The sequence below is a fragment of the Anolis sagrei genome, chromosome 2 (assembly GCF_037176765.1).
Source record: "Anolis sagrei isolate rAnoSag1 chromosome 2, rAnoSag1.mat, whole genome shotgun sequence".
In the NCBI taxonomy this organism is placed as follows: Eukaryota; Metazoa; Chordata; class Lepidosauria; order Squamata; family Dactyloidae; genus Anolis; species Anolis sagrei.
The window spans coordinates 131,064,982-131,092,356 of NC_090022.1; the positions used below are offsets into that span (position 1 = coordinate 131,064,982).

At 41.1% G+C, this 27,375-nt stretch overlaps 1 protein-coding gene across 10 annotated transcripts in view; it reads left to right on the top strand.

Annotated features, from left to right (window-relative positions):
- Window positions 1–27,375, top strand: part of BAIAP2 (BAR/IMD domain containing adaptor protein 2) — a 137,689-nt gene that overhangs the window by 107,094 nt on the left and 3,220 nt on the right. For 2 of the 10 annotated variants that reach the window (XM_060764298.2, XM_060764293.2), the window contains 8 exons: window positions 193–345; window positions 3,727–3,954; window positions 4,530–4,728; window positions 6,777–6,978; window positions 9,414–9,482; window positions 10,049–10,199; window positions 11,495–11,593; window positions 14,033–14,067. In XM_060764298.2, coding sequence (XP_060620281.1) covers window positions 193–345; window positions 3,727–3,954; window positions 4,530–4,728; window positions 6,777–6,978; window positions 9,414–9,482; window positions 10,049–10,199; window positions 11,495–11,593; window positions 14,033–14,067 — 1,136 coding nt within the window. Of the gene's footprint in view, window positions 1–192; window positions 346–3,726; window positions 3,955–4,529; window positions 4,729–6,776; window positions 6,979–9,413; window positions 9,483–10,048; window positions 10,200–11,494; window positions 11,594–14,032; window positions 14,068–15,900; window positions 17,575–19,366; window positions 19,420–27,375 lie in introns of those variants that run through there. The other 8 variants (XM_060764291.2, XM_060764289.2, XM_060764290.2 and 5 more) reach the window with 8 other exon arrangements.

Sequence of the window (27,375 nt, forward strand, 5' to 3'; positions counted from 1 at the left end):
GAACCGCATAAAGAACCAGAATCTTGCGCATTCCCATTATTTTCCTTCTGTGAGTGGCATCAAGAACATGCCATATGAAAGATCCTGCTGTGTTTATCTCACCGAACAATGTGTTCTCTCAGCATGAACAACAGATTTTTTTAGTCGTTGGGGTTCAGATATCTTTATGGATGTTCTCTCTTTCTTTCCCAGTTTATTGAAGCTATCACCAACAAGCAAGGTGAGCTCGAGAACTATGTGTCAGATGGGTACAAAACAGCACTCACAGAAGAAAGGCGACGATTCTGTTTCCTGGTGGAGAAGCAGTGCGCTGTGGCCAAACATGCTCTTACGTACCACTCCAAGGTAAGATCGGAGCTATTTCACACACATGCCAGACAGACCACTGGAATGATTTCTTAAGGATACCGTTCGACAGATGATGCTCCAAACATGGTTCTTAAGAAACTGGATATGGATAATAACTCAGCTTTCAAAACTCATATGAATACAATTTTCAGGGCTATATAAATTCATGAATGGATAGAAGCACTGTTTCATAAGAAAGCACACATGCCCTTCAGTGTACTCTTTATGTTACCTCTCCCCTTTTTAACCTCTCTTTTCTTCAGCACTATTGATTTAAATATAACTCCTCCTTTCTCGCAGCTATAAATGAATCGTAGAACAAATTAAGCCTGGATTGTCTGTGAGACTGTCATACTTTGGCCATATGATGAGAGACATGACTCATAGAAAAGACAATAATGCTTGATATGGTAGAAAGCTGTAAGAAAAGAGAATGCCCAAGTTTCAGATTGATATTCTCAAGCAAGGAAGCCACGGCCCAGAGCATGGTTGTTTATGATAGGGTGACTTGTAGGTCTGTTGTTCATGAGATCAACATAAATCAAAGTTCATCTGAAAGCAGTTAACAGCAAGAACAACAAATGCTGTTATACATTCCTTAGTAGATAATGTACTCAGTAAACATACTGCACTAATCACATATATGTTAGACCCTGCAGTTTTTTTAGTGTAATTACATCAGAGAGACTTAATAATAATAATAATGAATTTGTGGTTGAAGTGAGACCCCCATTTAATGGTGGAGTTTCTCCTCCTCTCCCTTTGTCTCCCTTTCCTTCCTTCTCTATCCTTTACAATTCAAACAAATGACTCCTCTAAAGCTACTACTTGCATCAAAGGTCACTCCCGTGGGCTATCCCCATGCTTCTTTGTAGCAAAGTCTGCTCCTCATCAGAACTTGAGAATATTATTTTAAACAGAAGGTGTTGGTTTAATCTATTTCAGGGTTTTTTTAATTACAAGAGGGATTTATGTCACATTATGTGTTAAAAATAACAGGGCCCATAATGAATGTTTTGGCATAACTGACAGTATGTTGCTTAAAGCCTGAGAAGAGTTTCCAGTAAAGTGAGCTTTCATTTGCAGATTGGGGGGGGGGGGGGTTCCACTGGAAGAAGAGCACTGGTTTGCTGATTGAGATTAGAGACCCAGTGTGCAGACCACATAGGGCTTCATTTACAAGATTTCCATATTGATTAATGCAACAATTGCACTATCATGATTAACAATGATGGAGAATTTTTGGAGCTAAGAATCAACAAGATGAATTATTTTTAAAGCCAGCCTGTCAGATTCTGTCCTCCATTTCACTGACAATCACCAGCTTGTTTAGAAACTGTTTCTTCAAGCATTCTAGAACTAAAACCTCGGTGAAAGACGACATTTTTCATATTTTTATTTAAAAACAAAAAGTAGCTGGATGACATTTGCATGTTGGCATTTGCACTAATCCTCTATCGCCTGACACACACACACACCTTGCAAGAGCTTGCCAAAGCCCTTATACACACTTGTTGTTGCTATGGAGTAGAGCTGCATAGCATGCGATCTGTGCAGCCTAGTAACCAGCACTGTGTCTTAATGGCATCCTGCTGTTGTGCACCAAAGTACTGTGTACAAAGTATATCCATGACTCCCACCCTGCCCCATCCAGAGGAAATGCCCTATATGTAGTAGTGCCACCTTTCCTTTTGTCCCTTGCCATTGTACCCGAGTATTGAGCCATTGGGAGAGCTGAAAAAAGGAGTATGTCCTAATGTTTCATGGGTGGGGTGATGGCTAAATAAGTGGAACAGTGCGCCCTCTGTTAGGTCATGTGGAAAGCAAAGCATTCTTGATGCCTAGATGGACAGATTTTGAACTGAACATAGATGTATGCCACACACTTTGTCTTCCTACCATTTCACCCTAGGGATAGGACAGGAACTGAAGGTTTTGAATAATTTCAAGATATGACATGGGCATCCTTGAAATGATTCAAGTGTGGAACTGTGTGTGAAATCTAGAGTGCGAAAAGGTCCATCCTTGATGTTCTGCTTCAGAATAGAGAACAGCTAAATAAATCTCCATCCATTGAAGAAGACAAAGAGGAAGAATAGTGATGTCAAGTCTCCTATTCCCCACAAACCTGTAAACTTTTGCTTATTTGTTTGCTCTCAGCTCTGCCCTACATTTGGGGATTGACCATAGCTGGCTAATTAACCTATTGTTTACTTGCATTTCTTGTAGACATGCTTTGTTATAAAAGCTTTTCCTCACCAAAAGTGTGTTGCTTCAGCCCTTTAACATGCTGAAAGCATGCCACTAAAAGTAGTGACGCACTCCCTTTCTGCTACATTGAGATTCTTCTTTGTTGAAGAGATACAGAGAGAAAAAGGATGGAATAATCTTTGCATAACAGGCACTGGAGTGAAGAACCTATATATGTGTGTGTGTGTGTGTGTGTGTGTGTGTGTGTGTGTGTGTGACTATAATGCGAGTCCTAGGCTTTTTCAACCAGCCCTATGTTTATCAGGATATTGAACACTTAATATGTTTTTGATGCTAGTTTGGTGAATACATTAGACTTAGAAGGCTGCCTTCTTCCCTTCTAAGCATCCAACAGGTAGCTGAGACAGTACAGTCTACACAGTCTTTCATTCCTAAAAATTAAGTTGACTTTGGTGAATGTTTTAATTATATGTATTTTAAAGAAAGTTTGTATCTGTTGTATGTCTTCTTGGGGTCCCTGCTGTGTCGTGAAACAATAAGCAACATTCTTAATAAATGAATATGAACATGCACAAACTTATTTATTTTTGTTCTATAATTTTGTTGGAGAAAATGTTAATGTCTTAAATGCTTTAGTTTCATTGTGGTGACAACAGCAACTGCCCCAAACCCTATGACTGTGAGAACAGAGTGGCTGGTTTTGGAAATGATTAATTTGTTCCCTTTACAAAAGGAGCCCAGAATGAGATCTTGCCCAGAACCATTCTAGTTCATATTTCTCAAATGGACTTTATCGAATCAGATCTTTCCACAGTGGGCTACAAAAAATTATATTGTCCTGTTATTTCTTTGTTATTGTCATCTGCACTTTTAACTGGACTATCAACTGTTGTAGCCACATATTGATTGCATTTTATTAGGTTTTTTTATCATGTTTACACTCATTCAGGGTAAATCCCATTTAGTTTTCTAGCTGGAGTAAATCCAAGTGTATGTCTGTGAGCTACATATTCTTGATAGCCTCGTTTTTTCTTGGAAGTCAAAAGTTATTCACTCAGATATTATGGAGGGCCCTCTTTTGACAAAACTATGTGTCTCCTTATGTTTTCACTATATAGTTTCATGCATTTCTCTCTCTCTCTCTCCCTCTCTCTCTGGTAACTTCAGGGAAAAGACATCTTGACACAGAAGCTTCCCTTATGGCAGCAATCTTGTGCTGACCCCAACAAGATCCCTGACCGTGCTATCCAGCTGATGCAACAGATGGCCCTCAGCAGCAATGGGACGATTATGCCCAGCCCTCTCTCCACATCCAAGTCAAACCTCATCATCTCAGACCCCATCCCTGGTGCCAAGCCACTCCCAGTCCCACCAGAACTGGCACCTTTTGTTGGAGTGAGTATTGTATTTATGACTGTCCTCAAAAGTTTGGATAAGGAGAGGCTTTGTGCTTCTTCCTTCTTCCAGGAATCAGGGGATAGAATTATCCTGGACTGAAATACAGATGGCCAAATGTTCCTGCTCCAAGAAAGGCCAGATTCTGATTTAGGATTTCTTTGAAAAGGCCAGAATGATCGGAAACCTAGTACACTGCAGTAGAGTCATATACACAGAACAACTATTTTCATAGGGTAAAATCAAAACGTCTAAAAAGTGGCTTTTTAAAACTCATTTTTTTTAATGAAATAAAAAGCAAAGAGTGAATTAAACCTGCTTGCATATCGTTCATACTTTGAAGAGTTAACATTTAGCTGTATTCCAAATTGAATGCAATCTTTGAAACAGGGGTGGAGTGTTTTTTATGACTGCAATTTCTAGTGTTCCTCAATAGTGGGTATGCTGACACTGGACTGATAGAGTTTGCAGTCCAACAACATCTGGAGACCTGCATGTTTTCAGCCCCTGATTCAGGGCAAAGGATACATTTTCTGAAAGTTAACTTTACTCCCCTGCTTTTTTTTTTCATCCAGCGAATGTCAGCACAAGAAACCATGCCAGTGATGAATGGTGTCTCGGGCTCAGAAGGGGAGGATTACAACCACTGGTCTGACCGGAAGCCTCCTCAGCCAAAGTCTTTATCCCCACCTCAGACACAGAAGATGAGTGACTCTTACTCCAATACTCTCCCTGTGCGCAAAAGTGTGATGCCGAAAAACAGCTATGCAGCCAGTAAGTCCTGTCTTGTGGGAGGAAGGGGACATGAGGACAACTAAGCAAATCTCCCTACTGGTTCAAAGAGTGACAGTCACATCTGATGTTACCACAGCATGGAGGTGCTGAAATGGGAGAGTAGGCATAGAAACATAAAGACGATTCAAAGCTGTCTGAGTGTCCCTTTTGCCTGCAGCTGCAAACATTTCTTTATGGTGACAGAATTACTAGTATCAAGAACTACTCTTGGAGAAAAAGCTGAAATTGTTAACGCAGTGATAGCTAAGAGGCTGGATTTAGCCGTGTTGACAGATTGGACAGATAGGCTGGATTGCCACAAAACTTAAACCGGCTAGGTTGTTCCTTCCTCACTGTGACAGTTTGCAAGATACATGCATTTTAAGAAGGGTATTTCCTGTGAAAGCTTGTGTAGTAGCAATTCATTACTAGTAAACGTCGAAGTACTCTTGGCCATTTTGCATAATATTGGAAGCTTTGGTGAAAAGTGGATCTGTAATAATGTACTAATACTGAATAGGACAGCTTGGATGCAGATATTTACTATAATTTCTCAGGTGTGGAAAGAGCTGGGTGATCTCACTCTCCAGCAGGAGGCAAAGCGTATGGCACTGGGCAAGTGTAATGGTTACCCTACTGTGTAATTGCTGCTTATTTTTATGGCATAGTGCACAGGCATCTATATCCAATTGTATCCAACATTGGTTCTAAAAAAAGATTGCTCACTGTTCCCTACCTGTGTGCATGTTCTGCCAGGAAATTCCTTCATCCTTTTTTTCTCATCTCTTCCTTCCCTCACTGGATTGGCATTCACAACCAAGAGAGAAACTTTTGCCAAAAAAACTCCTTTGTATATGAGAATCATAGAATTATAGAGTTGTTCTAGAATCATAGAATTATAGAGTTGGAGGAGACCTCATGGGCCATCCAGTCCAACCCCCTGCCAAGAAGCAGGAAAATCGCATTCAAAGCACTCCCAACAGATGGCCATCCAGCCATCTTTTGAAAAGCCTCCAAAGAAGGAGCCTCCACCACACTCTGGGGAAGAGAGTTTCACTGCTGAACAGCTCTCACAGTCAGGAAGTTCTTCCTCATGTTCAGATGGAATCTCCTTTCCTATAGTTTGAATCCTTTATCAGGATTTAATTTTTCGAACAAAGTAATAGTGTAGAAAGATGATTTTTTTTGTCCTCAATACCTTGCAAAATAAAGGATTTAATGCAAATTGAACATTTCACTCTGTAAGGCACAATTATGAAAGATGAAGATTAAATATCTCCCCCCCCCCCCCCAATACCTGTTGTTTGTATCACCCACAATTAATAAAATAGTAAGAGGCTTTTCTGGCTGTGCATTATTAAGAAGTGCTATTGGAATGCAGAGCAGTGAATGCTCTTCCTTTATATCCCTTCCTTTCTTGTGTTCTTAAGCTGCCATGCGTACATTGTGGCCTTTGGCGCTAGACTGTGTAGTGGAAATTGATTGTTGGGGAGGGATTACATTTTAGTAAATTTACAGAACAGCAGCGATGAGCTATTTTCTATTTTTCAAATCACAGCTTGTTCAAAAATATTTCTTTTGTAACTGGAATAGTTCTTGCATAACAGAACAGAATATAAAACTATAGAGAAGCTTTTATTTACTGAAAATGATTCAACAAAAAATCTAAAGGTTTTCAGTGGAGGTTTTTGTTATGTAGCTTTCCTGCCTGTGACAATGTTATGAGAGCTCTTATAACTCTGGTTGCTCTTCAAGTCCTGGATTCTGATCCTTGGCACATTTTGTCTGTAACACTTCTGTATTTTTCCAATACAGCTTTATCTCTTGTCCTTTAAAAAAATCCTGAAAAAGGAAGAAAATAGATATAAAATGTCTTTTGTCTGGTAGCTCTATGAATTCTTTGCCTTTGAGGAATGGACAACTCTTCTTTTAATTTTTGTGGATTTTTGAAAGTTTTCTTCATGGCAATAATTTAGGCCAGTTTATGACATTCTTTCCAGAGTAGGTTCTGATACCTAATTTGTTTTTCCTTTCTTTTTTTTTATTAGCTGAAAACAAGACTCTGCCACGTTCCAGCTCCATGGCGGCCGGACTGGAAAAGAATGGCAGGACAAGAGTGCGGGCCATCTTCTCTCACGCTGCTGGGGATAACAGCACCCTTCTCAGCTTCAAGGAGGGGGATCTCATTACATTGCTAGTGCCTGAGGCCAGGGATGGGTGGCACTATGGGGAGAGCGAGAAGACAAAATTGTGAGCATGTTTGTTTGCTCTGGGTTCTGGGGTTTATGGCGTATGATACCTTCTCCTATAGTTAAATTCTCCCTGATGCTTCCATGATGATGTTTCTCTTTCATCCTTGATTTTCCTAAGGTTTTTGAACATACAGTTAGGTTATAAAACTCAAATTATAGCTTGGAAATAGTCCAGTATTTTTCAACCATTTAAGTAAGTAGCAGATCAAGGATAAAAAACAGAGGGAAATTTCAAACTTTTATAGTAGTTATTTGGAAATCCTTACCCATTTTCATCCCAAGTCTCTTCTGAATTATTATTTGATACTCTCTATACTTAAAGTGTATTGTACCACTTTGCTTTGGTAGTTAGTGTGTTACACCATGGTATGGCAAGGAGTTGAATGGATAAGAAACATTTCTGCTGTGTTCCTGGCACCGAGGAATGCCAGAAACGAACAGGAATGGCGCAGGTTGCAAGCACTTGAGAGTGTCTGTGGCATAACATGGAACAAAAGATATAATGGGGTAGACTAATCTATCAGGTTTGCTTTTCCACCGTTTGTTTGCAGAGGTATGGGGGCAAATTGGTTGCTTGGCAACGTTTGTGTATGTAAGCTCCTTTACAATCACTAAATATTTGTGAATTCTTTCTCAGTCTCCAATCTCATAATCAGACTTTCAGTGTTTAGAGCCTGAAATCTTACTCTCCCACCTTAAAAAAAAGTGTTCACCTTATCTTCAGAAGCCAAAATGAATTTTTTTGATGGATCAAAATGCTAGCTGTCCTTCCTAATGGGAGTTGGCTGGCTTGATTATCACAATAGAGTTTTGAATCCCTAGAGTTAAAGGACAGGGAGGAGCAATGAAGGTGCAGCACTGCTAGTCTGCTTTAATAATGGTTTAGTCTCTAAGCAAATATCACAATGGTGATCTGGGACTAGGGGCAATTTGGAAGCAGGATGCTGATGAGTCTACAGGTGCTTGCAACCCACTTCACAGACCAAAGGCTCAAGAGTCCAGCAGTATGGCTTCTGAATGAACTGGAACAGCTTAATGTTTTTGCTGTTCAAGATTTGGCATGACATTGCTCATTTTAAAACATTTATTTACACCACAAGTTCCTGTAATAAAGCTAGCCCTCCAATGCAAAATTCTTGAATCAGGTGATATTGGAATGTTGTGTGTTTGTGTGTCCCACAACCTCACTAAAATATAATTGGCCAGTTTTGCACCAGTGTAAAAGGGTTGGTGTAATATGATCTTTTCAGTGTAATATGAGCTTTTCCCTCCACTTGCTTGAGCAGTTAAGAGGTAGAGTAGCAGGGGGACCAGTGGCTATCCTGTTGTTAAAGCTTAGAACAGCAACTTTCAGGTTTTGTAAGCAAAGTATGAATTATGCAGTTTGCAGTATTACCTTGTACCTTGATGTACTAGGTACCAAGTTAGATGCTTTTGAACTGTGGTGTTGGAGGAAAATTCTGAGAGTGCCTTTGATAGTAAAAAGATCAAACCAGTCCATACTTCAGGAAACAATGCCCAACTGCTCACTGGAAGGAAGGATATTAGAGGCAAAGATGAAGTACTTTGGCCACGTAATGGGGAGACAAGAAAGCTTGAAGAAGACACTGATGCTTGGGAAAATGGAAGGAAAAGGGAAGAGAGGCCGACCAAGGGCAAGATGGATGGATAGTATCCTTGGAGTGACTGGCTTGACCTTGAAGGAGCTGGGGGTGGCCACAGCTTACAGGGAGTTCTGGCATGAGGTCATGAAGAGTCAGAAGTGACTGAACAAATAAGCAACAACAACTTTGTTGTTAAAACACAGAGTATCATATAATCCATTTAAAACTTTAAAATGATCGATCTTTTTGCATCCAGTTGCATTAATTTTGATATTCCTCAAAAGCTCATCTAGTGAGTTTCCATTGCATTGAACCAGAGTCCTAATACAACACTCAAACTGCAACACCACTCTTACTGCTGTTGTTGGAAAGAAGAATATCCTTGTCTATGCTTGAATAAGTTTTTCACCCCCCCCCCCCCCAGACTTATAATACAGGACAAGATACTTTCCCAGCCCCTTATATCTGTAGCAAAAGAATTTGGACTGTTTTATAGATTTTCAGCATCTTGAATCTTGAAATTGAATGGAGTATATTGAAGGGATGCTGAGAGTAGGGGAAATGTTTTGTGAATGCTCAAAAACATAAGCCACCGGTCAGAATTTTCAAACCTTTAACTATTTCCATTCGTCTTGTATTCAAAGTAACTTCTTGCCTGTACTTCCTCTGTAGTATGCTATCACCTTCTTAGTTAAAAAAGAAAACCTGGGTGTTTCTCAGAGAAATAATCTGAGATAGGGACTGACCTTTTCTGCAATTTTCACAGTCTTCATGTTTATGTTCCCTGTAAACAAAAGGAGAACGTGAACTTTTCCATCTCTTATTGTAGGAGAGGCTGGTTCCCTTTCTCCTATACCCGAGTGATGGACAGTGAAGGGAATGACAGATTACACATAAGGTAAGAAGGTTATACAGAAATCTGGCTCTTCAATGACTCTTTGTGTTTACAGAGATGAACCCCACCTTCAATAAGCCAGAAGCAGGATCTGTTCTGGCTTATTCCACTGCGCTCGTCTGGCTCATGTTTCATCAGTAATTTACTGTCAAGCCAGAATAGCAGGCTTTGTTTCAAAGTGTATGTGTAGATGAAGAGCAACCCAGGCCAAATATGTATGAAGAGATTATTTCCATCAGATTCTTTCATAATGATAAATGTGGTGGCCAAGAAGAACTTGGCAAGGGCAAGAAGAAGATTTCCTTGAAATAATTAGAATTTAGAAAAGTCACTTTTTGTGCTACACCTCTGCTGTCTTGGCACCTTTTGCACTGAGACTCCCAGGAGTCTCACAGTTTCCCAAGCACTGGAAAGACTGCAATATGTCCTGTAGTCAGCTTTACAGTTTTATTATTTAATGGTTTCTTAATGGGAGAGGCCTGTGCGTCTATAGGAAGGTGAGAAAGGATTGTAATAGGTGTTTCCTTGTGAGGATGCAGATACTAACAAAAGGTTTCTTATTTCTTAAGCCAAGGTAAAAGCAGTAGTACAGGCAACCTGCTGGACAAAGATGACATCCCTCCACCAGACTACAGCATGTCCTCCCGAGGTTTCCAGTCACAGAATGTGAGCACTTTCAAACAGAGGCCATACAGTGTGGCAGTGCCAGCTTTCGCCCAGGTGAGGAACATTTTGCATTGCGCCTAACAAGATACATCCATTGTCCAATGGAAATAGTAAAGTACTCTCCATGGTCCTAATTACTGGCAGCTGAACTAGAAGCAGCTCATGCCAGGCCTAGATTCTGGAGCTTCATGAGGCAAAGTGAAATTGACCTCCCCCCCCCCTTTCATCCAAAAAAGAGAGAGAGATGTTGTGAGGAGGGGGAATGGGGGTCTCTTGCCTATAGGGACAATGACTTTAACAAGATGGAGGCCCGAGGCCTCTTTAAGTACAGGTCTCCGCCAAAGTAGACCCATTATATTATTTGATTGGCTGGCTGTACTACAGCCATTTGAATTCACAACTGTGAGCAAAGAGTGAGCAAAGAGGTGAACTTGTAGCTTCTGGGAGGCTGGAACAGAAGGAGAAAACAACCATGCATTGGAGGCTTCCAACTGGAATATGTCCTGCATGGAAGTCTATGAATGGAACTATGTGGGGAACTAACCAGGACTCCAAGGGCAAGATGAATGGATGGTATCCTTGAAGTGACTGGCTTGACTCTAAAGGAGCTGGGGGTGATGTCAGCCAACAGGGAGGTCTGGTGTGGGCTAGTCCATGATGTCACAAAGAGTCAGAAGTGACTGAACAAATAAACAACAACAAAACCAGGGCTCAATCTGGCAAAAAACAAACAACAAGAAAAACCATAAGAGAATGGCACATAATGCTTTAATTTGAACAGCATTATCTATCTGGGATTCTTCTTCTTCTGCTGCTGTGTATAAGGGATTATGAGTCAGATAATTATGTTTGTGGAATGTTCACTAAATTGCAAGCAACAAGATTTCTGAGCCCTTCTTTGACTTTTCTTGGGTGGGGGGCAGTGAAGGTGCATATGCATATGGGTTATTCCTCCCTATTGCTGAAAACACTGCTGTAATTAAAGAAGGCATATTTAGAAACATGTGCCTCTTTAAAGGTAGAATGCCAGTAGGGGAAAACAATGAAGCACCTTTTTGATGTAGGAGTTTCCTCCCCACCTTCTTTTGTGGCATGTTCTAATGTCATGCATGTGCCACACTTGCAAAAGATGAAATTGTTTTCTGTAGCCAAAGAGCAGAAATAGAGCTGAGCCCAAGGAAAGAGCTGTGTCTGCACCTTCGGTACATGGGAGGTCATTTTGCTAGAAGGTGTCCTGGTTGCAACACTGTTGAAGTGAACATTCCCCAAGTGTCTGTTTTCTAACCTAGATCTTTTTATAGCAGGTGAGGCTTGGCTTGCCAACAGGTGCTTGTGTTCATTATTTATAGGAGTACCTTATGCCCTACGGCTGTGCCATTAATGAATATTCCAGTGGCCTCTGCCCAATGCTACCAGCCTCCTACCAGCCTTACCCTAGGTCAACAGCCGTAAGTCCCAAGAACACAATGTTTCCATTGGGATTTCTAGCATGTTTTCTGCTGAAAATCTCTTTGTGACTTACCCAATATGTGTGCCTTTGCACGCCTCTCTTCTTCCCACCTTCATCTTCCCACTAGAAGCAGGAGGAGGAGAATAAGCAAAACCTAACAGAGAAAAACAAAATAAGCAACTGGCAAAATAATGATGGGTGAGACACAAAGAGTGGCAGCAAAACAGGAATGTAAAAACCCAACTGGTAACATTTGGGTGTTCTATTCGTGTCTAGCACTAGAAATAAGTTGCTCACATGTCAGCAAAGCTTATTTTTCCCCTCCCAGACTTTTCAGACCTCAAAATTGGGTCTTGTTTCTAGAGATGCGGTAAGACTAGACCCAATGGATCAGACAACACTAACCATTAAAAGATTGTAAAAGGGTGAGTAAGTAAGTGGATATAGGGAAAGTAAGTCTACCCAATGTATTGGAAAGGAAAGGGCAGATTGGAATTTCACAGAGCAAGCTTGTTTGTAATTTGCACTTACAATTGTATCCTCTAAGAAATTATTATTATTATTATTATTATTATTATTATTATATTTTCAGCCTCATTAAGCTAATTTTTTAAAGCAAAAATGGAATGTAAGATATCAATTAAATATGTCAAACTGGAGAATATTAGTACTACTGTAGACTTTTTTTCTGGCCCTCTTTTCTCAAAGGACATCTCCAATACTTTGACTCTTTACAACCAAATTTACTGCCTCTGTCCTTCAATTTATTTGCAGTAAATTTGGTTGTAGCGAGCCAAAGCACTGGAGACTTTCTGAAAGAAAAGAGGGCCAAAAGGAAAGTCTGCTGAAAATTTTCTGAGAGAAAAGAGGGCAAGAAGGAAAGTAAGCAGTACTCAACCAATTTCTCAGCTACTTTTAAGACTGGAAGGTTTACCTGGGTGAGAATGAGAATGAAGGGGGATTCCTTGAGTAGACAAGCTATAGTATAACTTTATGCTTGTTGCTTAGCTACAATACAGGGAGTGTTTGGTTTCTTACAAGGAGGATTCTGAGGCTCATGTCCTTACCTTCTACTTGGAAGCTCTTTTCTCTAATCACAGATATGTGATAGCTAGTTATAACAGTGAATGGCTAATGTGACTCGTCTTCAGTAAAATTTGGTTCAGCCTAAGAATGACCATGGAGCTCAAATGTGGTTGTGCACTGTCTTGAATATTTGAGCTCATGGTGTCCTGGAGCCTTTGAACTGCTCAAACCCTTGCATTTTTGTCTAGATAAGATGACATTTGTCAGTAAGGGTCAGGTGAAAGCGACTGGAATGATTGCTCTAGAGAGCATTAACAGTTCTGTGTCTGCTGCATTTGGCTTGACTATGGCAAGCAGGTCTCCTCTACAGGTCTTGAGCAGAACTGTGCATAATAAGGAAGTATTCTCTACACTCTCCAGAGCTATCCAGGACCACAACTTCATCACACCTGTCACTAGAACTTCAAAGTGTATCACAGCTAGACTGGTGATCTGATGCTGCTGACCCATTGACTTCAAAGAGGAAAAATAAGCGGTTGTAGTTTTCCTTTCCTTCTCTGTACACATCAGAGCACGGAGATGAAACAGACAGACTGATTTCTCCCTGCACTGTTGCTCCTGTTTCATCTATTCCACTGATGTTGCGAACCATCTCTTTGGCATTGATTTCATGGGAAACAAGAATGCCCCAAAGAAATGGAGTACTACAGATCTTGTTCCTGTTTCCAGTGGACATTGCCGGGCTCTCAATTTGCTGTTTCCACTGGATGTTTCTGGAGCATGTTTAGCACACAACCCTCCTTCAGTCTCTTGTACTGCATGTCTGTAAGCTGGAGGCTACCTCTACTCTCCCAAGACAGAACTGAGCAAAAGAACCTTGCATTCATCTTCTTAATTCCTATCCGAAGTCATGTACTAAGGAAAGGAGTGTGACTCTGTCATTTATCAATGGACACTTTCTGTGGATCTAAGGGGTAGTTTTCTGGCCTTAGCACTCTCCAGGACTGCTGAATTTTTTAAAAAAATACCTAAACATAAAGACTGAAATGTTTGGACATCCATTTCTATTTAAAAAAACAAGTGGGTTTTTTTCTCAAAATGTTAAACAGTGCAGGGGATGCTTGTGACCTCTTCTGAATTGCTCTTCATTGAGGCGCCCAAGAAAAATAACTCATCTTGTTTTGCCAGGAAAAGGGTGGTCTGGAGAGAGCCTGTAAAAACAGTGAGGGCAGCAGTTGACTGTTGTGATGCTGCATTTTGCCTACTTGCCCGACTGTGCAATTTGAGTAGCTAGTCCCTTTTGAGACCAAACACTTTGACTATGAACATGAAAACAGTAGAGTCAGTGCAGTTGCACCTTTTGTCTTTATATAACTGACATCCTTGTTTTTTCCCCTTTCTTTTGCTGCAGGGCCTGGATGACTATGGAGCAAGACCCTCAAGCAGGTAAGAAGCTACATTTTCAAACCCATTGCAGATATTAAGACAATCTGCAATATCTTTTGATAGGAGATTGCATATAACTACTCCTCGCATGAGGCAGTGAAAAACAGAAGAACCCTAATCTTCCAACACAATGTGTGAAGAGTTTATTTCTTGATGTACAGAATTTATGTACAAACTTTCACAGGGTATATAATACTGTAATGAAAGTGGTTACATCCAAATCAAAGAATAACCAGTAGGCAATTGAGTGCTTTTCAAAAGCCGTGGACAATGACCCTTCCCATCAGACTTCCCATCAGAAAGTGAGCCGCCCCAGCATGGCGAGTAACCATGTTATATGGCAGTTGTAGCAAACTTTTTGGGAGCATATTGTGTTCTTTACCCTGGTGTAAACATCCCTAAAGAGAAGGTTAATACTGGTGGACAGACTTCACTAGATGGCAGTTTGTACACAACTACAGATTTTTCACTGTATTGTGCAGGGACAGAAGAGTATTGGGTGTGTTTATAAATTGTGTTACAATTGATGCAGGGCATAGCAGCCTTCCAGATGTTGTTGGACTGCAACTCCCCAGAATCTTCCTCATTGGTTACAGCTCCAGCAACATCTGGAAGGCTGCATAATTTTCAGCTCAATGTTTTCTCCTACAATTGTGCCACAGGATGGAAGATGTGTCCGGGACCATGCCTTAGGAACTTCTGCAATGTATTTGATTTCTCTAGCATATGGATGGGCTACCTGCCAGTTGAGCCAATAGCCTGATTCAGATGTGATATTCCTTGTTGAAACTCTGTGAATGTTGAAAAAGAAATAATGAAATTCATTCAATTCCACAAATCTTCCCCTTTTGATGAACCACTGCTTTTATGTCCAGGTGACTAATGATGGTTGAATAATTTGTAAGGAGCTGCTGAGCCCAAGCAGGAGGAGGTGGCCTCAGCATTTCACATTGTTTGTTGGGCTGAGAAATGCTAGATCTTTTATGGAAAACATTTTCTCATAGCAAAAAGTTTTGAAAGACCATATCTGTAGCCGTAAAATGGAAACCCAAAATAAAGTCAATGGCTAATATTTTGATGGGACACATAGCTACAATGTCATGGCAATGTTAAGTTTCATCACAAAAACCATCTTAAAAGCCAAGCAGTTATCCAAAATGAAGGAGTTCTGCTGCATTCATGAATGGCAGAGAAGGATGACACATTCAGCCCTCAACCAGCAAACTCTGGTGAAACAAGGGTCCTGCGAGGTCATGGTGCAATTCCTCACCACTTTGAGGCTCGTTGTGGGGTGTAGCTGAAGGTGTCATCTTTTTAGGAACCTCCTTGCCCATGACATAGAATTTCACTTGGTATGGCTGCCTGGATTTTTCAGTATTTGCGACCATGCCTCAATTGTAAGTATGAAGGTGATGTTGTAGGTCTAGCTTGCACAGTTGTAATTACTTAGCAGGATGCCAGTGAATATATTTTAATGAAATGTAACTAAAATGTCACAAAAGAGGAAAATTAAAGGCAGGCAGGTTCTCACCCTGCCTTGCTCCCAGTATCATGGTCACTACTAATGGACTGAGTGCAGACAGGAAGGACCGCACTCGTGAGCTGTACCCGACTTCTAAAGGGCTGAGGGTGCTGTTAGAACTTTCCCTTTTCTATTCTATCTTTCTGCCCCACTCCCAGCCCCCAAACCAAATGCTTGGCAGAGTGGGTTGCACTCAAGAAGCATTACTGCTTAGCTGTGGTCCGTCAGATGCCTTTCTTTCCTCTCTTTCTCTCTCTCTTGTGTGAAGCTTGGTTTGGCGGCATTCTCTGCTTTCTCTTTCTCTTTCACAGCGGCAGCGGCACTTTGGTATCTACAGTGTGAGCAAAGGAACCTTGACTAGGAAAGGTGGCTGCTGCTTGGTGGAAGAGTTTTCTGCTTCCCTGTCCCCTTCCGTTTCTTTTCTTTTCTTTCTTCTCCTTCTGCACAATTTGCCTTCCCTTTCATCTTTAAAGAGAAAGTCATCTCTCGCCTTTGGATTGAGAACTCTTGTGAACATTAAGGAACCCATGATGCTGCAAATTCCCCCCACATGTGTAGATGTCCTTGTTTGAGCAGAAAATATCAAAGCCAAGATTACTAGTCCTCACAACAACAACAACAGCAACAACAGCAGCAGCAGCAACAGCAGCAGCCATCACGACCACCGCCTGGATGCAGTTTACATGTAAAACAAACCAGATAGAGATCTTGCATCATGCTCTCTTGCGCTCTCACTCTCTTTGTACTTCATACATGATTTTTTTTTAAAAAAAGAACTGCACTATCCCTTTAAATAGAGACTTTTTTCCTTATCAAAAATTCTAGAAACAAATATGCATGGCCTATGGTGTGCACACTGTTACTTTCACTCCCCTCCTTTGAAGGTTACCATGCTGCCCATTTCTGTTGTCGAAAGGAAAGGTGCATAGAGATGCTAGGGGACCCCAGGCCACCCCATTAGTAGGCTCTAAGGACAGTGGATAAGCTAGGGGGATGATTTAGCAGTGAGCAATGGCATGTTCTCAGGAAGGATTGGACTGTTTGCTTGACCCTGCCAGTTTAACCGAGCACTAACCCAGTAGCCATTTTAAAAGGGTTTTATTTTATGTATACATAGATATACATAGATGTGTATATATGTATTTTTCTAGGAAGGCATGGTTACCTCACTATTAGTGCTCCTGGGTTATTGGAGTAGAAGGCTGGGAAGGATGGACATCGTTTTGAATTATGCAGCTTGCCAGATCAATCCAAAGACTTTCTCTTTGTATCACGGAGGGGCTTTGTTTGGGGTCTTTTCATTTTTGGTGGAAGGAGGAGGGGTGGCAGGACGGCTTGTGTCTGGGGCTGGACTACAGCTGGGAATGGATGACTTGGGCAAAATTCAAGTGCTTAATGTCTTAAAATGTTGTCAATCTTCTTTATGTGTCTTAATTAACTCCAGAGGTGAAAATGGATAGGATTGGAATTAATGGCCGCTGATACATATTTTTCAGTCTCTAAATTCAGGGCAGTTTTGTCATCTGAAGACTAACACTTTCATTTACAGTTGAAAATCTACAATGTGAAGCTGCATTCCCATTATGACCCTGATATTTTTTTAAAAAAAAATACAATTTTTGATTTGTATGGGAGTCTGCTGGCAATATTATCTTGATGAAATGTATATATAAAAGTTCTATCTCTCCACACATAGCAAAGATTTTATTGTTTTCTATAACAGCTATTGAAGCATATGTAACAACCTTCTTACATTGTTGTCATAACTTTGCTCAAAAGACTTTTACATTTGGGACATCTTGTAGTAAAATAATGAACATAGAAAGCAAAACATTACACAAAACCTGTGCAAAACTTGTAAAAGTGCTGGGTGTGTTGGGAGTTGTTTTGTTTTGTTTTTCTTAAAAATGAGCAGAAAACAAAACACTGGAGCAAATCTGCCCTGTACTGATATGTTTGAATAAAAGTTTGATTTCCTCCATTGAGTTGGGCTTGGGTGATTTTATTTAGTATTCTGTTATAATAAACACTTTATGCACTCATTGGTGTGTGTTACCCAATATTTCCCAATTGTTTGGACAGACAATCCCCAAGTTATAAACCTCCAACTTACATCCGACTCCTAGTTACTTCTAGGGTGAGACCGAACAAGGCCACAGGCAGGAAAGCAAACACCACAGGGATGTGAACCCTCCCTTATGCTATTCAAAACTTTTAAAAAGTGTTTTGAGTAGAGTTGCACTTAAAAAATGTATCTGGTCTGACTGACATACAAATTCATCTTAAGAACAACTTTATAGAACCTATCTTGTTTGTAACCTGTGGACTGCCCGTAATGTAGAAAAGGACCCTAATTCAACAACCACTTTCATCCTGCTTCCGACCCTGCTCTGTGTTAGGCTTTTTTGAAGGCACAGATTACTCCTTCTATGCTTTTCATAAATGTTTCCAACAATCCTATAGGGCAAGTTATATATTCATAGATGAAATGCTCAGGCTAGGAGAGCAACACATGCAATCCCATAGAGATCATTAGTAGCTAAACTGCTCAACCTTTTTAGGAAATAAGTCTCAAAAGTCAGAAAATGTTTGCTGGCCATCCATTTTGGTTAGCTGGCAAAAAAATAAGTTGGGTACTTTTAAAGAAATTGTTATGAAGGCCAACTTAAGCTAAAAGGTATTTTAATCAAGGTAATAGAGCGAATTGTTCCATTCATTTGTCATAGTTTTGCTTGGTGAGTCATCCCTGCAACTGTATCTTAAAAACTGATGAATCAGTTTATCATCTCCCCACCTTGTGTCAACCTCAACATGACAATCCAGCAAACAGGCTTTGTTAGTGGCTGGTTAGCATGCTATTATAGCATTGAATTTTAGGTTTTGTAAGAGTACACTAAGCCCAGTCTACAATTCAGTTGCTGCAGCCAATGTGGTTTTGTTCCCTCCAAATGCTGACACATTATCTACAGGGTAATCAAAGTGAACACATCATGCAACGCGAACTTCTCAGCTTACAGAGGCTATGTGCCTCATGTGGTGGTAGGTGCTGATAGTCACATCAGGCATCCACTGATGTGACTTCTTTTTTCCATATGCTCTTGAAATTGAAAGTTTTTAAGAGTAAATGAATACTAGGTGCTATAGAGAAAGAGTCTGGCAAAACCACATTTGTGAATCCCTACAAAATTCATAACATAAGTTGACGGGACATAAAGATACATAGACACAAAGCGTGGCCATTTCTTTGGAGACATTTCCCCACTTTTATTTAAGAAGAATAGGGGGTGTGTTCAGATGATGACTTTCTGGTTTACAAAGAATGTGATGGCTTTTTCTTCTTAATCTATGGACAGTCTAGAAATAAGGAGAGCCTTTGCCTGTATTTTATCTCCTTTCTTATATAATCAGTGGCACTTGTTGGAGGCAATTTTTTTAAATGCCAAGGGTAACCAATGTGATGTGCCCAGTTCAAGTAACTGTTTTCATCCCCTCAATCACAATTACATGTGGACAAAAGCATCTTGGAACATCTTAGAGACTGAATGAAAGAAATTGGCAGCATAAGCTTTTGTAGGCTTATGCCCATTTCATCCAATATGTAGGCTTAGGCTACAAAAGCTTATGCTACCAACCTCTTTCTCCCAAATCTGAAAGGTGCTACAAGATCCTTTTGCAGACTGATCCAAATTAACACAGCTATGTCTCTGAATTTCCTGTGGAGTATGCCTACCTGCTAAATGCAAGTCTATAAACAGCCTCTCTGTTTTTCCATTACAGCACGGATGTTGAAGTGGCCAGGTTTTGAGATGTTTCCCTGACTGTGTATAGTTGTAAGTTTACTATTAATTTTCCCCACTAGCCAAATCCTTTTCCTCTGCCCTATATCTCACTCCTTAGAGTGCTCTGGACTGACTATTTCTAAAATACTGGTGAATCTGGAACCAGATTGTGGAGATGGAGGGTGTCATTGATCATGTGAAAAGCATTGCTGTGGCCACGTTATTATTGGTGGATTCCATTCTCCACGGGAAATTGGTCAGTTCAGAGCTTGACTCACCTGCTTGCAACTCAGTCCACTGTTAGAATTTCACTGCCATTCTCTGGCAGGTGGAAATGGGATGGCTTTTCCTCTGCTGACCTCTGGGGAAGACCTCCCTGCTTCAGTGTCTGTGGTCCACTCCTATACCTGCACCGCTCCCAGCATACTCCCTCCCTCAGTCTCAACATCAGTCCTTTCCCCTTCTCCTTTTTTTGGCTAATCGTCTCTTTGGTTTGGATATTTATCAGGCTCTATTAAACCTGGGAAGCTGGGGATTCTTTTGGTTTCAGGTTGGTGGTCTGAAGCTTTTGCATGGACATAGCAATATTTTGTTAAATCCACTGGGTGGCAGGACACTGGCTATCTTTCTCCTTTAATGCATCGTGAATACTTGGGTTCTGTTTGGGTTCTTAGGTTACGCATGAAGATTCTGGTTTGGGAGCCAAAAGGAGCTCCAATCAAAGTCTATACTTATGAAAGAAATGGAGGATGTCTGCCCTAAGAGGCTCCTTGCTGTGTGATGTATTAGGACAATTTCTTTGGTGTGGTGGGAATCATGTGTCTGAACAGTACATGGAATTTGATGTGCCAGCACTTGAATCAATTGCCATATCCTTGTAGGCATAACATAACGGTACCTTGAAACAAGCTGACATATATAATAAGCAAGTTATTTTTCTTCCCAGCTGCTCATTCTTTCAATAATGTTTGTTTTCCCCAAGAGTAAATATGTGGTTAAAATACCTTACATTAATGGACCACTCTACTTTTACCAACTGGTTTAGCTTTCGTGAATTTGTAGTGTTCAGCAAATACATTTTATATAAAAAAAAGATGGGGACAGCATAGTTGTATGTGTATGTGCTTATTATTATTTTGTGTCAAAATCATTGCATAATAAGTATAAAACTGATAAAATAAAGGGAGCACAAGCAGCTAAACAGTTTTAGACCAAAAACGAGCAATGGCGATTGCATTGTCTGTAGCTTTAAACAGTTCTTCTCTGTGCATGAGGCAGGGCATTGTGGGCAAGCATACCGATGCTGAGTTGTTTGTTCTGTTCCACAATCGCACAGGGTGGAGCCATTTTGCCAGGTTGTCATTTGATCTCCCAACACCACTTCTGAGTCTGTTCAGGGACTTCCAAGTTGCCAATTCTTGGTTTGTATGTACTTGAAAAGGTATCTCTACAACACTCTACACTTGTGGATTCCAGCCCATGTGGTAAATATGTGGGTCTGTGATTCAGTGGCCATGTAAATAAGGACGATGATGCAAGGCATTGCAGGGTTAGGGGTCAAGTACAGTAGCAATAAAATAGTTTTAGCCCTCCTTCCCTAGCTTTACATTGATGCTGAGAAGCAGCTCAATGATTTCCTTGAGTTTCTGTCAGGTTTTCAATCTACCCCACCCTACCCACCATTTGCTGTTGCAAAAATAGTTAACTATTCCATCATGAGTCACAGTGTGAACAATTTTCAATACTTTATCTCTCCCTACACTTCCCTCTTTTAAGTTCTTTTCAGCTTCAATAATCTATTTTAGCATTCCCCTGGGAGAAAAATGATCTTAGACTCTGAATTAATTAAGTAGGGAATATTAATTGCCTGTGCTTCAAAAATAGAATAATTAATCTTGCTGCTCAGAACTGAGCAGACCTTTTAAATAACCAGGATTGGCTGCTAAGAGGTGCTTGTGTCCAAAAGAGGGATGATGCCTGTCTACACCTGCACATCAATACCAATATATCCGTATCCATACTGTTAACCTACATTTCCTCACTCCTTTGTAGGAATAGCTGTTCAAGCCACTTAATACAGTAGTTACTGGGTTTTTTGTTTTTAGCTATAATACCAGAATATAAAATACATGCTGCCCTAAAATAAAACATGTATTGGCATTGATTCCCTTTTTAAAAATTGGCTCCATCATAGTTGTACTCAGGTTTTGGTGGTGTCCTGGAGACCATCCTCACAGTTCAGACTAGTGCGCCAACTGCATCTGTTCCTTTTCTTGATTCCATCCTGCTTGTATCTCAGTCAGTTCTCTCTATCTACAGATTCTGTATCAATGGGTTCAACTATGCATAGCTTTTCTCTAAATTTTGGTCTACATTTCCAAAAGCAAATATTGATTTCCCATTTTATATAAGGGACACATTTTTTCTGTGCTATTGTATCTGTGGATTTTGGTATTCACAGAGAGCCCTGGAACCAAATCCCAGTGGACACTAAAACACCAATTGTAAGGCACTCTATAGTGTAAATAAAATCCTAAATACATCAGGTCCTGTCTGGTCTTGGAAGTTAAGGAGGAACAACCCAGTTTAAATGGCAGCCAATGAATACCAGGTGTTGTCATCTTCTTCTAGAAGTGAGATCTTGTGGAAGAGAATGCTGCTTGCCTTCATGTAGGGAAGGAAAGACTTGATGGTTGAACACCGAGTTTTCCTATAAAAACTGAGGGAGAAAGCAGACAGTTTTCTTAAGCAGAGAGCAGTCATTTACTGTTCCATGACTTCTATTGATTATATGGCAAAGTGTTCAGTGCAATCTTCTGTAGGCTATAGCCACCTTGTGCCCAGGTATCTTCAGAACCTGGAAGAGAATGGGTGAATTTGTGCAGCATCTGATATTTATGTTATCATCTTGTACATAGAATAGATGCATAGAAAAGTTACTTTTTTGATTTCATTTCCCAGAATCACTATGGCTAACTTGCCCCACACTTTAGAGGTATGTCTTAGTGTTTTGTCTTTTTCAGAATGATGGTTGTGAGTTTTGAACTCCCTGGCCTAAATCTGGCTTAAATATCATTTGGACCTTAGTTACCCTTTTCACTGCAGTTTTCTTTTTATTCACAGCAATCAACAAGCTAGTTCTTCTCAATTGGGAATTGCATAAACTTGGCAGAAGAGGCATTTAAAATATGTTTTTCTTTCAATGTAGACAAACATGAGGCACTATTACTCTGTAGTTGATCTATGTTGACTTTAGCTAGGCAGCTGATGTAACAACTACTTCAGATCTCTCTATATAATAAGAAAGAGCAGGTAGCAGTCAGCTATTGACTAGAAAATGCTTCCCTCACATATACCTTGACCTAGTCAAGTTTAGATTTGTCCATGATGGAGCAGCATGATGGAGTCTACTAGGCCTATAATAGGTATGCATTGACAAGTGTTTGGAGAGTAACAGCTTGCCCTGAAAAAAGTGCAAGATGTTCTGTAGGAAGCAGTGATCTTAATGTAGGTGGGTACAATGTAAATATCAAAAATGTGACTTTCTGCATGGTGGGAGATTGAGGAGTGGGAGGAGATTAAACAACTTAACCTGAAAGTATCATATTGTTTTGGATACCTAGGCCAGAATGTTCTTTGGGCTTGATGTGACCATAGCAAAAGATTGGATTGGCAGATCTCCTTTTTTCAGCATTGCTTAAGGAGGTATCTAGTACCTGCAGTATGCAAGTTCTTCAACACAACAGCTGCCATATGTAGTTTCACCTACCTACACAAAAGATCACTGCTTGGCTCATGGAAAGTTCCTATTGGGCTGGCTGGAAGCCTGAGCCATCCCTTCCTAGTGCCTGGACCATTGTGTAAATATGCAGGCAAAAACCTTATGCTTTGCAGATTTAACTAGGAGCTTGGTCCTAGAAAATAAGCATATACAGCAGTCGTAAGACCAGGACTGGCCCTACCATTAGACAGAATGACATGGCTATTTCAGTCAGATGAATCTGGCTTTCATAGAAGGATTAAATATTTATTTATTTATTTATTTATTTATTTGCCTTACTTATATACCGCTGTTCTCAGCTCGAAGGCGACTCACAGCGGTTCACAACAAATACGAACAGCAAAAATTCAGTGCTACAGTATAGAAACAGTTAACAACCTAACACATTACACAGTTAATAAACAGTTGCTACAATACCCATTCACTGTCGTCTCGTCATCAAAAACATGTTCCAGATTCGTCATCCATTGTTCCATTCCAGTGTTCATTAACCAATCATTGCACTAATTATTCAAACGCCTGCTCAAACAGCCAGGTCTTCACTTTTTTGCGGAATACCATTAGAGATGGTGATAGTCTAATGTCCGTAGGAAGGGCGTTCCACAGCCGAGGAGCCACCACCGAGAAGGCCCTATCTCTCGTCCCCGCCAGCCGAGCTTGAGAAGCAGGCGGGATCGAGAGCAGGGTCTCCCCGGAAGATCTCAAAGTCCTGGTGGGTTCATAGGCAGAGATGCGGTCGGATAGGTAGCTTGGGCCGGAACCGTTTAGAGTTTTAAAGGCCAACGCCAGCACTTTGAATTCAGCCCGGTAGCAGATCGGTAGCCAGTGGAGTTGGCGCAACAGGGGGGTTGTATGCTCCCTGCGCTCCGCTCCTGTTACAATCATGGCTGCTGAGCGTTGGACTAGTTGGAGCTTCTGAGCTGTCTTCAAAGGCAACCCCATGTAGAGAGTGTTGCAGTAGTCTAAACGGGATGTAACCAGAGCATGGACTACCGTGGCCAAGTCAGACTTCCCAAGGTACGGGCGCAGCTGGCGCACAAGCTTTAGCTGTGCAAATGCTCCCCTGGTCACCACCGAAACCTGGGGTTCCAGGCTCAGCGATGAGTCCAGGGTCACACTCAAGCTGCGAACCTGCGTCTTCACGGGGAGTGCGGCCCCATCCAACACAGGCTGTAACCCTATGCCCTGTTCGGCCTTGCGACTGACCAGGAGGACCTCTGTCTTGTCTGGATTCAATTTCAATTAGTTCACCCTCATCCAGACCGTCACAGCAGCCAAGCACCGGTTCAGGACCTGGACAGCCTCCTTAGTAGCAGGTGGAAAGGAGTGACAGAGTTGGATATCATCTGCGTACAAATGACACCGTACCCCGAAACTCCGGATGATCTCCCCCAGTGGCTTCATGTAGATGTTAAACAACATGGGAGACAATATTGAGCCCTGAGGAACCGCACAAGACAATGGTTGTGGGGTTGAACAGGTGTCCCCCAACAACACCTTCTGAGATCGACCCTCTAGGAATGACCGGAGCCACTGCAGAACAGTACCTCCAAGACCCATTCCCACAAGGCGTCCCAGAAGAATACCATGGTCGACGGTATCGAAGGCCGCTGAGAGGTCCAGCAGCACCAACAGGGACACACTCCCCCTGTCCAGCTCCCGGCGCAGATCATCCACTAAGGCGACCAAAGCTGTCTGCCTAAAGCCAGACTGTGCCGGGTCTAGATAATCCGTGTCTACCAAGAATACCTGGAATTGTGAGGCCACCACACATTCCAAGACTTTGCCCAAGAAGGGGAGATTGGAAACTGGCCGATAGTTGTCGAATTTAGTGGGGTCCAGTGATGGTTTCTTCAACAGCAGTTTTATTATAGCTTGTTTTAAGCTCGCTGGAATCTTGCCTTCCCGAAGGGAAGCATTAACCACCACCTTAACCCACTCAGCCAATCCCCCTCTGGCCTCCTTTAGAAGCCAGGATGGGCAGGGGTCCAGGATGCATGTGGTTGGCCTCATTCCTCCAAGTATCTTGTCCACATCCTCGGGTTTCACCAATTGAAATGAATCCATCAAAACTGGACAAGCAGGTGCTCGTGTTACATCCTCAGAGACTGCCATTAACATGGTATCCAGACCAGAACGAATCAAAGCGACTTTGTCTGCAAAGAACTGAGCAAAAGCTTCACAGCGAGAAGTCGAATCGTCAGGGTTCCCACCTTGAGCGGTGGGATTTAAAAGGCCTCTGACAATTCGGAACAGCTCAGCCGGACGGTTCTTTGCAGACGCAATAGTGGCCACAAAGAAGGCCTTCTTTGCGGCTTTTATTGCCGTGGCATATGCCCTTAAAAAGGACACAAACCGTGTTCGATTTGGCTCACTCGGATCCGAACACCACACACTTCTAGTTCCCTCTTCCTTCGCTTCATCGCTGCCAGCTCCTCGGTGAACCAGGGAGCTGGTTTAGCTTGGCTACTTGAGAGGGGACGTTCCGGAGCGATCGTGTCAATTGCCCTAGTCATCTCCCCATTCCAGAGAGTGACCAGAATAAATAGATGTATTCTGATTATAGTTGTATTTTAGTGCCATGGGAGATTTTCCGCTAGCTGGAGAAAACAGCCCTGCCTCAGATACCATTCTTCCCTGCAGTTTTCTTTTTATTCACCTCAATCAATAAGCTAAACCTGCTCAATTGGAGTGACATAAAATTGGTAGAAGAGGCATTTTAAATTTGTTTTCCCTCTAGAAGATGTGTTTGAATTTATCGAAAGCTTGAATTTAGGGAACTTGTAGAACCTGCAACAAAACATACATTTATTCACCAACAGGTATGAATTGTTTGTGTTATTTTTTTCCTGAATATACAAACAAAACAACTGTTCTCGGAAAACTTGTTGAAAGGGGTTAGCTACAAAAAACAAAGGCTATATCTGTCTGTATACAGCAGATCCTAGAGAACAGGTTCTGTAACATGAAAGTTTCTCCTCCAAGCTTAAACTGGAATCAGAAAATATCTCTGTTGTCATGGAGAAAGATGTTTAAGGCTTTGAAGGCAAAAAATGAAATTTGAAACTGGGCTCATTACCATAGAGGCAGCCAGTTCCCTCAGTGGTAACATGTTGAGAATAAGATGTTCCCATTGCCCATTTGAATGTAGCACTGAGTGCTAGCTTCAGCCAGTGTTCCTATTCAGACAGGCGACCTTTCCTTCTTCCATGATACTTCATTCTACTCCCCATCCTGTCAGCATTTCCATAATATCAGGGCTTTACTGAGCTTGCCGATAGCTCCCTTTTTCTGCACTGATGGGGCTATTTTGGCCTCATAAGTATGGGGACTCGTGTCTGAAGATTAGAATGTATTTGTGGAAGAACTTAGTTATGCTGATTACCCTGAAATATTAAAGCACTTCAATTTACTGAAAAGGAATTGGTCTTAAAAGAAGATTAAAAGTAATTTATATATTTTAATTACTGCAAGTTTTAATGGAAGAATACATCTTGAAGGTACGCATATTACGTTTCTTGGCTATCTTTGTTCACTTCATTTTTTGTACTCTTGCATTTTTGGAGCTTGCTAAGACTGCCATGGAGTGGTATCAAAAGTATTTGTTTGTATCTAAATATCGCACACACCCAAACATATCATGTAAATTTTCTGAGGAGAGGTAATAGGACGTGTGCACCCTCAAAAATGTACAAGGTATGTGGTGATCCCTGTTCCTGTGGTAAATTGTGCTTTTGCAGGTTATGGTTGTAGTAGAAAAATATTTTAGCCCAAAGACAGGTGGGAGTAAGGAGGGGAATCCGGAGTCAACACCAAAATGCAAGGAAACAACAAAAAGTAGCATCTCTCAAGAGGAGGCTTCTTTTTAGCTTGTTTCTATGAGAGGAAGGGCCATTTTGATGGCATCCCCATGGCAACTGTGTATGTGATATGTGCTCCAATTGTTTCTGATATTTCCCTGGCTAAACCTGAGATGATTTCACTATACAAATGTTAACATATTAATGTTAATGCATAAGGCGAATCAGTGTCTCTTCATCTGTCCTTGTTTGTAATAGCATTGCATTCAGTTAATATTGAGTAGTAAAGACACAGACATTCAGGATTAAGGCATCTCCCAAGTAAGCCATTGTTTAAAATGTTTTATGCAAATCGAAATTGCCTTGTTTTCAAGGGGAACTGTGTTTGTTTTTTTGTTTTTTTGTGAGAATCACAAAGGTTTGTTT